The following is a 12,228-nucleotide window of genomic DNA, read 5'->3' as shown; positions in this document are numbered from 1 at the left end:
GGTCCCTGGAACAACACATTTTCAGATGGGGGTCGGCAGCCAATTACATATTTTTTTGGGGGTCATTGTCGTCACTTTGGGAAAATTAAACCTTCCTTCTATTGCATGTCTTGTTTCATATTCATGATGAGCACAAGGTTTTAATAACCCTTCATATATTTAGACTGACTTTTGTTTCTGATTAAATGTACTAAAAAATAAGTGGACCTTTAACAGTCAACTATCTGAGACTGTCATGCATGTTTTTTTTTTACATTAGTTCTGTAGGAAAACTTAACGCACATGCTTTCATTTTGAACAATTTATAATTTCTTCATATCCTTCATTGAGGCACTAGAAGACTAAACAATCAACTTGTGACAGAACTAAAGCATTTAAGACCTGTCTAATGACATCTGGTGGCAGACCCTTAGAAGTTCTAGTAACTGAAACAGACCTTGCCATTTAGCTCACAATATTAACATGATGGGACCATAACGTGTTGGTTGAAGGACTTGGTCAAATGGAATATTGTTTATATTTAATAAGTATCATCTGATACTGTTCCAATTAATATACTTATAGTAGTGTATTTATTACTCACCACGAGACATGGCCAAAGCATTTCCGGGGGTCTTCAGCCAAAACGGTTGACAACCCCTGACTTACATGACCTGGCAGAGACTTGTGCTCCGAGAGCACTTTTTCTAGTTGTACTAATTATAACATAACGGCACAGTGATTGTACATTTGTACATTACTTCTTATATTATGTTGGTATATAAATGTGAATAAATTCACGCCGACTGTTTATTTAATGCAACACAAAAACATTGCAATAGCATTTTGAAAGACTGCACGTTATAAAACATGTTCTTGCTAAAACTGTTGAGCTTAGTTGGTTATATACAGTACATGCCGATATATATATATATATATATATAATATATATATATATACACACATACACATTAAAAACATTACAGACCTTTCATGAGCACAAATTATACTCACGCTTCAGAAGCATTCGAGGAAAATTGAAAGACTGATTCTCTTGACAGTACATTTGAAATAAATGATTGCAATGAGGATTATTACTAAAAAAGAAAATTACCCATAATTAAAATATACAATTCAAAAAGTCCAGAAATCACAACGCCCAAGTAAAAATTGTTACAAGATCACTGTACTCCCCCTGCTTTGCTTCATGAGTTGAAGCCCTTGATTGCTATAGGGGCCTGAAACCAAACATACTCTTTCCAGTCTGACCTCTCAGTTTGGATGTCCCTACAGGTATCAGTAGACAGGACAATAATATGCCTTTTTACCCGAGTTGGCATTTTAAAGCAGAGTTTAGGCCGGAACCAGCCAACACCACATTCCCTGTGAGCCAGAACCAAGACTGTGGTGGCCAGCAGACGCACAGGTGCAGTATCAGACAAAAGATCAGTGACAAAAAGTGCGTGAAAGAGTTGCCTTAAGCATGACGACACCCGCAGGCTCTTGTCTCCAGAAGACAATACCAGTGCCTCCATGTTTATCTCATACAGTTCTTTGGGCAGGACAACAGAGCCACCTAGTAGCAGAAGTACACGGGGCACCAGGCTGAGGGAAAACAGCACTTCCAGCTGCTCTAGCAACATGTCCAGCTCCTGCAGGCTCCGCTCACTCTTCCTCCTGCCCATGTCTGCCGAATGCACTGGTCTCCAGCTTGCCACCTCCTTATTCTAGAAGGTAGGGAAAACGGGTGCAGTACTTAGTTCAGACTAGTCATTGGTCAGACAACCTACCTCCAAAACTAACCACTTTGACACCATTGATGGTGTATGAAATTGCGCTTCTGTAGTTAATCAGACTAATTGTTTTAGTTGATTATAAAATAATCTATTCAAAGTTTATCACGTCGGTTCCTTGATATATAAAAAATATACAAATTAAAAAAACAAAATAAACGCTTCAAGATTATTATACAAGAAAATAAGTCATAATACAGGCTTTACGAGTTTTAAGTTAAGAGGCAACTGATTTCACCTGCTTTGAAGCTTGACTTTTCTGAGAATGCTTCAGCTGGTCATAGGTCATGGGCAGCTGCTGTCTCTGGTAGAGGATACATTTAATGATCTCGTGAACAAATCGACGGCAGCCCTCCTGAGTCACAGTGCCAGGGAAGACCACATGTACACAACCCTCCTCCTGTGCTCTTTTCACCATTTCAGCATCATCACCATGCTTAGTGGGAGTCACAACGGGGACCTCCGGACCCTTCAGGCAGGGGCTTTCATTTTGTTGAACATCATCTGCCGAAAGGATGTCAGTAAAAAATACTTTTATTCACAACAAGGAGCTTGCATGGTATAGTTAGTGTTAATCAATGCGTTGGCTTTTCTGTGGATGAAATACTCTCTCCCTCCCACTCTGATTGGTCTTTGGTGATGATGTCACACACACACACACACACAGACACAACAGAAACCCAACACCGATTTGCACTGATTTTGGGGACGTATCATGGTTTAAAGCAAAATAAAATCTCATGACTGAAAACTGTTGTTAGGTTTAGGCCAAGTCCCAATCTGTCATTTGTTAAACTGAGGCCGGTTTCCGCAAAAACTAGCACAATAATTATGTTGAATCTTTCTAAACCTATGCTCCACATTCCAGTTGAAGAAATTGTAGATTGAGGTTTTTCTATTGTGAAATATCTGAGATTATGAGGGTAATTTTGTAACATGCATTCTACAGCTAGTTTGACCACTTAAAATACTCATGAATCAAATCTATTCTATTGCTAGTTTGAACACTTCAATTACTCTTCCATCTTAAATATAACTAATAACTGAAAATAGCAAATCTATAAGCGTCTTTGACTTTAATCCATGCATATCTGTCCGGACTTCACAGACAACCTGAACTTTATAGAATAGGTGTTGAACTTTTGATAGTTAGGAGAAACATTTACCTTATGGTTCTGTAACTAAAGAAAGAGTGTATAAATAGATTAATAGAACCAACACTCTCAGAGTTAAATTAATCAACACTGGGGATTTTACAGAGTAGATGGGGAGATCCCAGAGATGAAAACTGTAACAAATAGTAGGGCCCTTGGAAATGATAAAGGTTGGGATTGGGAATAACTTTTCTACACAACAGGATAATTCACCACCTGTGGTTGTAGAAGTAGAAGGCACACTGTTCTCTTTGTCTTCAATGATGCTCCGAATGAGTTGCTCTGAATTTAGTTGATTCTCTGATGAGACATCTTCATCATTAGAAGACATGATGACTTCCTGCATTGGGAGTTGTCCTGTAGTTTCTACTGAAGATTGGCATGAGATTGTCTGGTCTGAATTTACTGGACTGGAAAGTGTTTGGAAATCCTTCAGACAGAGACCATCAGCCTTTTGAGCATCATCTGTAGAAAACATGTCAGTAAATAAGGTGACCTTCACACCAGAAAGCTTTACTGCGATTAAAACGAATCCTGCTGCACATTGTCGGAAAGTGCAATTCGTTTGGCAGGTGTGAAGCGTCATTCCAATCCTAATGAGCATCAAAGAACCGCATTCTACTCACTTCCATTCGCACTTGATTAGGATTCGGTGCAGGTGGGAATGCAATCCGCAGAAAATAAAGGAAATGAAGCAAACAATGTGGCGGGTGAGGAGCTAAACACAGTCAGAGACGTAGAAGGCATATTTTACGCAGCGCAAAGATGTCCCGTTACCCTGGCATTGCCAGGGTTATTGCTCTAACATTGATGCGTCTATCTCAGCGTGTTAAGGTTTTTCTACCCAGCACTGGTTATTGTGTACTGTTGATAAAATAGGTCTCCCTCTGTCTGATCAAGTTCTGGTTTAACACATCAGAACACACAACCTTTGCCTAACTAACAGCTCTGATTTTCTTCAACTGTACCGAATAGAAAGATGTTAGGCTAATTCCTTTTCAGAAATAGTGGACCCTTTTGGGTCTGAAACTCTCCGAGTGTACAAAGGGAACCAAATGGAATTGTGAGGCCCCTTTTTCACCGGGGTTGAACTGGTTCCGTTCTTTTTTCCCCCGCCATAATTTGAACCAAATTAATTGGTCCAAATCCCTAAAATTTGGACCGATTTCTTCTTCTCGCCCTGAAGTGGGAACCAAAGTGGGCATGTCCGTATTCAGGTTGGAAGATGCAGGAGTTATAGAATAGAAGTTATTTTGGTGGAAAAGGGGCCTCAGAGTTAAATTAATATTGAGGATTTCATGTAGATTCACAAGATTGGGGTCCCCAGTGTCTAATCAAATAGTCCTTAAAACTTTGGGGAATCCATCCACTGGTCAACAGGATAATATTAACAGCATTAGCTTAGTTAACAATAGCTACTTACCACTATCTGTGGTTGTAGAAGGCATGGAGGTGTTCTCAAGTTGCTCTTTATCGTTAGACACGATAACTTCCTGCATTGAGAGCTGTACTGTAGTTTCCACTGAAGATTGGCATGAGATAGCCAGGTCTAAAGTTACTGAACCGGAAATGGTCCGGGAATCGTTCAGACAGATGCCATCCTCTTGTGGACCGTCATCTGTAGAAAATATGTCAGTTCACATCACTGCTGCTTAAAGCTAAGACTTGGCTGCCACATGACATCACAAGTGGGGGCCTGTTTATTTTTGGGGGAGTATGAATAAGACAAGCATTAATTTAAAACTGAAAAGTCCATAGACTTGGCTGCCAATTGAAGCATAACCTGGAATAAACAGTTGTTTCATGTTATGAGACTCTTAAAGACATTCCTAGGAGGGGGGTTCGTGTGCCATCTATCTATGTCATTTTATTTTATTTAACCAGTAAAAAACATATTGCCAAAAAAGCCAGCCGTTGGAGGAGCAAGTTACTGCCCCGGGCCTAGTAGTTAGTGCCCCTCAAAAATAATATGAATTTGGGGGTCCTTGAAATAATATAACTGCAGTAGCTTAACGTTAGCTACTTACCGCCATCTATGGTTGTAGAAGGCACGGTGGTGTTCTCTTTGCCTGCCATGATACGTTTTTCTGAATTTAGTTGATTCTCTGATGAAACATCATCATCAATAGGAGACATGATGGCTTCCTGCGTTGAAAGTTGTCCTGTAGTTTCTGAAGATTGGCACAAGGTAGTCTGCTCCAATGTCACCACACCAGTAAGTGTTCGGTAACCCTTAGGACAGAGGCCATCGTCTTGTTGAGAGTCATCTGTAGAAAAGATGTCGGTAAACAAGTTTATTAACAACATGCTTGCCTGTTGATGTCCGGGTTATTATCAATATGTGTTATTGTTTGGGGGTCAAATGGGCTAGACTCTCTCTACTCCGCTTTTGGTTTTGATTGATTGATTGAATACTTTAACAGTTTCCAGAAAAAAGCACAGGAAAGTACTGTTCAATAAAGGTCTGCTAATAGGATTTATAACCCAAGAACGCACTATGGCTTGTTTCCAAATTCAGTTCATCATTCTGAGTGATACTGATAGAGCTGAGATCTCCATACTATCTGGACTACTAGGTTCTGATCTGAGCTAAATCTGGACAGTAATCTGGACATAACTGCAGTAATTCCCAGGTCCATATGTATTATGATCCATATTCGTCCAGTCTGAGTCAGACATACTTTTAATTTCCAAAAATGTCAAAATCTTAGCCTTTTAGTGTCAACAACATTAACAACCGAAAACTTTAACTGTACAGAATAGATGTAGTCTAATAGGACCAAATTGAGAGTGTACAGTTTAAGACTGGAACCAAATTGTACTGTTTTTACAGTAGATTCACTAGACTAGATTGGGGTCCCCAGAGATCAAACAAAAACCTGAAGGACTGCTTTAGCTTAACGTGAGCTATTAAGGTCGCTAAAAGGCTAAACTACTTACCACCACCAGCAGCAGCAGCTGTAGAAGACGTGGTGATGGTGGTGTTCTCTTCTTTGTCTTCCGTGATGCTGCTCTTAACACATCGTTCTGAATCTAGTTGATTATTCTCTGATGAAACATTGTCATCATTCGAGGACACGATGTCTTCCTGCACTGAGAGCTGTGGTGGCTGTCCTGTAGTTTCCACTGAAGACTGTTGTTGTAAACGTGTCTGGTCTAAAGTTAACGAACCGGTAACTGTTCCGCCATCTTCCTCTGGTGAGAGACACATTTTGGTGCTGTCGGAACCAGCAGTTTTATTGTCAACAACAACAACAGCAGCAGCAGCAGCAGCGTTATTAAAATCCTCTGCTGTTCTGCGTTTCGTGTTTATTCCGTCTTCTCCTTCCATCATTTTGAAAGTGACCGGGGGTGCGAGTCGTGATGCATCATGGGAAACTGGGCTGCGATCTGCGGTCGTCGACGGAGCAGTTGCTGATTTTTTTTACTTTCTGGCCAATCACTATGGAGTAAAATACCAAAAGCAAAAGTAGTCATTAGAATGTCCTATTATGTGACTGAACTACTCTAGCCTACTCTAAAATCATAAAATGTATGAAATCTTTTGAAAATAGCCAAAGTTTAAATAGGCCTGAAGTGCTTAATGTATGTTCTTTTAATAATGATCAAAATCTATGAAGTTTTTGATTGATTGATTTATTAGCAGTTTGCAGAATTACAGTACAGTAGGCTACAAGTGCAACTCAATAAAAAAATTAACAGTGAGTGGACGACACCATAAAGCATTACACTTGTTTACAATAGGGCCCACCATTTTCAATTCATCAAAACATTTAGAGACGTACGAATATACACAACTATATAGTCAAAAATAAATCATCATAGGAGGTAAAAAGGGAAAAGAAACAGTGAGGGGAAACAGGGGTGGGTGGGGGATTCAGATTTGACGGGGTCCAGTTTCGAATTTCAGCCGTAGGTGCCCTTTGAGAGCAGTTTTGAAGGAGTCAAGTGATTTGCATGTTTTAATGACTGTTTGTAGGGCGTTTCACATTTTGGTGGCATAGGAGCTAAATTAATTTAATCCCTTGTTTGTGCCGGATCTGGGTTGCACATGGTTTGTTGAACTCTCCCTCTGGTGTTGTGGGTGTGTGACATTAAGGAAGTATTTAGATAGGTAGGCCTACATGGGTATCTTGGTGGTGTAGCGAATCTTGTGGACCAGAACCATTGCAAGGTGCTGTACTCGTCAACCCTATAAGCCATTCCAGCCTGTCAAAGTGGGCAGGGGTGAGGTGTGTTCGGGGAGTGAGGCCTGAAGTAGTAGCCTGACCAGTTTGTTTTGGGAAGTCCTTGTTTTAAGGGCCTTAGAGGTGCTGTGGTACCAGGAGGTGCAAGCGTAGTCGAATAAATCTTGTACGAGGGCTCCTGTTAGGGTCTTCAAGGTGTTTTTGTTGACCAGTGAGGAGATCCTGTATAGGAATCTTGTTCTTTGGTTGACCTTTTTGATTACGTTGGTGGCCATTTTTATCACCGATATTTTCCTCCAGGACGGAACCTAGGTAGGTAATTTCATCTTTTCGTGTGATAATATTGTCACCCATTCTAACCAAGAAGCCATCTGCCTAGCTGAGATTACTATTTGATCCAAATAGAATGGATTCAGTTTTTCAGTAAAGATAGTTTGTTATCAGCGAGCCAGGTGCAGATTCTACCAAGTTCAGAGCTGAGGGCCTTTTCAATCTGCAGTTTGTTCCTGTCCGAGACCAGCAGTGCTGAGTCATCTGCAAACAGGAACAAATTGCAGTCACAAGCTGATGTCATGTCGTTTACATATATTACGAACAGTAAAGGTCCTAGTATGCTTCCTTGTGGCACGCCACAGCTCACTGGGAGGGGGGGGGGGGGACAGTGTTCCGTTCACCTCCACCATCTGTTCTCTCCCCTCCAGGTAGGATTGCATCCAGCTCACTGATGTGCTCAAAACCAATTGCTTTAAGCTTGTTAACCAGTAGGCTATGGAGTGGTTCACGGTGTCAAAAGCCTTTTGGAGGTCCAGCATGACCATGCCGCAGTATTTGCCAGCATCCACCTCGTGTTTGATGTGGTCGCTCAAATAGAGGCATGTGTCAGTGGAGTGGGATGTTCTGAAGCCAGATTGGAATTCATACATAATTTTTTTCGTGGCAAGATACTTTTCAACCTGTTCATAGACAATAGATGTTGCCGGGGTCTCTTATGCATGCAGGGGGGTTACTTTGGCCAGTTTGAAATCTTGAGGGACCTTTCCCTGTTTGATGGAGAGGTTTATTATGTGGGTGATGATTGGAGCTATAGAGATGGCAGAGTCTCTGAGAAATTTGGAGTGAATATTGTCATGGCCAGTGGCCTTGTGGGGTTGAAGGGCACTCAGTTTTTATGTACCTCCTCAGTTGTTAGTACCATTGTCAGCTTAAAATCATCTTTACAAACACCTAGGTTTTTGTAGAAGGCTTGGATGTGCTCTACACCAAAGCGCCCAGAGTGGTAACTAGTAACCAACGTTTTCAATTAATTGTAGTGGAGTAAAAGTACAATTATTTTTCTCTGGAGCAGAAGTATTGAAAATGATGTGGGGTAAGGGTTATGGGGTGGGTATGGTGCTTCAACTCTGGTCTGTTTGGGTTGGATTGTAATTTTCAGGCCAGTTGAAAACTCTAAAGCAGTGGTTCTCAAACATTTTCATGTCAAGGACCCCCAAATTGACATACATTCTGACCCCCATCTGAAAATATCTTCTGCTAGGGAAATGTTTTCAAGATTTATCAAAATGTTTCGAAAATAGTCGATCTACAAGTTCAAAATGCGCAGTAATGGGACGCGTTGTGAGCTTGCAGATTGGCTATTTTCAAAGTATAAAATGGGATTAAAGTGGTAAAAATGTTCCATATTTTGCTGTGGACTGCCTGGAATTTCCTGAAGGACCGTTTGAGGTCCCCAGACCAAATTTTGAGCATCATGCAGAGGGCGCTGTTTTTCCTTTATGTTTTCAGATTGCATTTAAGAACAAAAAAGGCACCCTCCACAGTGTGTGTAGATTCTGTTCTTAGCCTACTTCTTACCTACGAACAAAATACAAAATACACAGCTAAGAAAACATTGAGGGATCCCAAAACCTTCTTAAAAACTTCCTAAGTGGGTCTAAGAACAAATTTCCTCTTAAGAACTTCTTAAGAACGGTTGGCGCATGAGGCCAAATACACATATCTCATACTTATAGTGTCATCTAGTGGCGAGGTTGTGTTGCGCACGAGATAATAAAGAACAGCAAATAACACAGGTGGGGTTATCATCAAGTTGATTAGTTAGTAGAACGTGTGATGAGCAGTGAGCACATATAGGATGAGCATCATAGAAAATAGCAGACTAATAGTTGCAGTTTGCTCAGTTCATAATAAACCCAATTAATATTATTGCATAGTTGGTGAACGCACTGGTAGGTAGGTTATTCTCTGGTTTATTTTGGCCAGATAATTATGGCTTCCGTGCGAGTGGCAGTCCGAGTTCGACCCTTGGATAAAAGGTACAGTTGAGTTGTCTTGAATGACAGTTTCATTAAATCGTCCTGACTGAGCGTTAATTATGTTACATATAATCTATTGATGGTGTACCCTCTGAGTTAAATTCACATTCAATGAATCAGAGCTCAGACTCATTATTATGATATAGCCTACTAGAAATTATATGTTTTAATGTGCACATCATGCTTCCATAGAGAGAGACAGTTATCTTCAAAAGTGATTGTCCACATGAAGGGGAACACAACCACCATTCTGAATAAAAAGGTAGGCTATGTCATACTGGAAAGAAAGAATATATAGGCTTTGACTAGGCAGGTTACACTGAAACTGTTGAGGCTTTTTGATTGAAATTGAAAGGATTTGTGCATGTTTTATTTGAATGAATCTAGATTCTATCTAATGGTACACGAGGGGATGTATCTAATGAAGGTGAGAAGACCTTCTCTTTTGATATGGCTTATGATTCAGCTGGAGGAAGCCCTAATTTTGCATCCCAGGAAAAGGTAATCAAAAACCCTAATATCTCATTTGTCTTAACTGTCTAGAGACTGACTTATATTCAGGAGTTGATGTGACTTGGATTGAAATGATAATGTAACAGTAAAATCCTCAGTATTCATTCAAATTAACACTATACTGAACTTGTATTTAGATGCCAGACAGACGAGACATGCATCTCTCTAATCAAAAATTCTGACCTAAATAGGACTTTCATTGATGGAAGAGTTATAGTAAAATAATTGGAAGTACAGTAAGGGCATATCTGCACCACTGTTCTCCCTTGACTTATCAGTTTGATGACTTAAACTACATTTCCCTTACTTGAACAAACGTTCAATCTCACTTCTCTCTACCATCAGATCTTTCAAGATTTAGGTGTCGACGTGCTTAAAGCAGCCTTTGAAGGTTTCAATGCCTGTGTTTTTGCCTATGGCCAGACAGGCACTGGAAAATCCTACACTATGATGGGAAATGAAGTAAGGCCTCCTTTCATATTCCACGTTCTATGCGAGATGTGTAATTATACTGACGTCCCTTTTCTGTTCTGTTTCTTCAAACATCCTCATACCATGTGCTTAGAATAGGCTAATGCTGTCTTGCATTCGATTTGACAGTCACGATCGCCCATGTGCACAGTGTACAGTTTCGGTCCCTGAACTATTCACCCAGTGAACACCTAGAAGTACACACACCCATCTTTTAACTCAACTCAGCAGCTGTACCTACTCTTCAGCCAGTGGTTCTCAACTGGGAGAACCACTAGCTAAATGATTGAAAGTTATTATTACATGTACAATAAATACAACTAGAATATACAAGAAAGGCATATATGTTATACAGCCTAAAGGCATTCTGGGTCAGTGATTTCAGAATCACTGTCTTATGCTGTGCGTCTCTACACAAATCAGAAAATATGATGATGGAAGCTATGCCCACCTTTATTTTATTACCTTGCACGGCATCAGAATTAGCTGTATGGCTGATGAGATTATCTGCTTGTCTACCAGGACACATGCAAGGTCATCAGCAGAGCTGCTGTCAACATCCTGGATAATTATACAGCTCTTAATAAATACTATCTGTTATGTTGTAATTAAAACAAGAAGGCACACAAATCGGAGTGGAATTGCTTTCACGCTTCAGTAACCCTGCATCAGATGATGTTTGTGTTGTTCAGCAGGCTTTAGTTTGTACCACCTTTTGGTCACAGAAATAGTCAAAGACACCCCATTAAGAGAATACAGCAGGAGCAAAATGCTGTTGTCCTTTCAAAATATATTGACAGAATTATTTTGTGTACATACTGTTCTCTCTTTTTCTGTACCAGGGGGATAAAGGCTTAATCCCACGTATATGTGAAGGATTGTTCAGTAAAACGTCACAGAGAAACGAGAGTGATGCTGTGTCATTTCGTGCAGAAGTCAGGTAAGGGCTTGTCACAGATACAGTACATGAGTTTATGTTCCAGGTTTTCTTTAGGAGGGCACACATTTTGGAATCTGTCTTGAAATTATGAGGCAAGTCAGGCAACCACATGTGCCATCTAAATATTAAAGCTAATCTATTTATTTTGGAATAGGACAGCAGCATTCTTTTTGGCATTAGCAATTAATGTAAGTCAGTGGAGAGAGAAATCTGTCTCAACGTCACATGCAGTGTGTTCCTAATTATCATAGGTTAAATTCAGAGGACAAATTGCAGGTATGAATTTACCTTCAGGGACGGGGGGGCTTTAGCCCCCTCTGGTGGTAATAGCCAGCACCCCGTAGCACCCCCAGTCACAATTTTCTGGAGCCATAGCTGTTTACCTTACCAGAAATTACTTCTGTCAATAGGGACTTTAGGTCTGACAGTGAACCATTCAACATGTCTCCCGAGTTCTGGCACGCATGCACGCACGTACTCGCACAGATTCAGTGCGTTTATAGATGGATGGATATAGAACTTAAATGGTTACGTGTACAGGGTTGTCAACAAAAATGGTTGCCATGCTGATTGCACCCATTTGCATCACTCAGTGGGACTTATGCTTCACTTGCTTTGATGGGGTTGTCTGATTGATTCTCAACATACTGGGCTGATATATATCAACTTTAATCCACAGATTCCTGTGAATGATGAACTCAAACAGATGGAGATTCATTTGATGTAATCACGAACTGTGCTGTATTTATATGGGTTTCACATGCCATACATTTAATCTATTTTCAATGCCCCAGTCTTATTATGCAGTTTCAGGTTTCCCCAAAAACAGTTTAATTAAATTGTTTTTTCTTCATATTTATCTCATACCATCATCAGTTC

At 40.3% G+C, this 12,228-nt stretch overlaps 2 protein-coding genes across 2 annotated transcripts in view; one reads left to right on the top strand and one right to left on the bottom strand.

Annotated features, from left to right (window-relative positions):
• Positions 1–896: 896 nt before the first annotated feature.
• Positions 897–6,245, bottom strand: mad2l1bp (MAD2L1 binding protein). The gene is made up of 6 exons (XM_080781546.1): positions 5,870–6,245; positions 4,954–5,193; positions 4,350–4,544; positions 3,143–3,391; positions 2,011–2,276; positions 897–1,706 (listed from the first exon to the last, which is right to left on the bottom strand). Exons 1-6 carry the CDS (start codon positions 6,135–6,137, stop codon positions 1,185–1,187), a joined length of 1,740 nt encoding a protein of 579 aa, XP_080637672.1. The 5' UTR covers positions 6,138–6,245; the 3' UTR covers positions 897–1,184.
• Positions 6,246–9,560: 3,315 nt separating this feature from the next.
• Positions 9,561–12,228, top strand: part of kif16bb (kinesin family member 16Bb) — a gene marked incomplete at its 3' end in the record, with an annotated part of 49,090 nt that continues 46,422 nt past the window's right edge. Inside the window, exons 1-4 of the mRNA XM_080782909.1 lie at positions 9,561–9,687; positions 9,813–9,926; positions 10,284–10,400; positions 11,252–11,349. Of these exons, the coding sequence (XP_080639035.1) occupies positions 9,595–9,687; positions 9,813–9,926; positions 10,284–10,400; positions 11,252–11,349 (422 nt within the window). The 5' untranslated portion in view covers positions 9,561–9,594. The remainder of the gene's footprint in view (positions 9,688–9,812; positions 9,927–10,283; positions 10,401–11,251; positions 11,350–12,228) is intronic.

Source organism: Protomyctophum bolini (assembly GCF_963924005.1).
Source record: "Protomyctophum bolini genome assembly, chromosome: 14".
Taxonomy (NCBI): domain Eukaryota; kingdom Metazoa; phylum Chordata; class Actinopteri; order Myctophiformes; family Myctophidae; genus Protomyctophum; species Protomyctophum bolini.
The sequence above is the reverse complement of the archived record's forward strand: the minus strand, read 5'-3'. Positions and strand labels throughout refer to the sequence as shown.

Coding starts and splice junctions, on each gene's coding strand:
- mad2l1bp (XM_080781546.1), bottom strand. CDS start 6,137: ATGTGTCTCTCACCAGAGGAAGATGGCGGAACAGTTACCGGTTCGTTA. Junction 2,277..3,142: donor TTCTACTTCTACAACCACAG/GTGGTGAATTAT, acceptor TCCTTTCGGCAG/ATGATGTTCAACAAAATGAA. Junction 1,707..2,010: donor AAAGTCAAGCTTCAAAGCAG/GTGAAATCAGTT, acceptor CCTACCTTCTAG/AATAAGGAGGTGGCAAGCTG.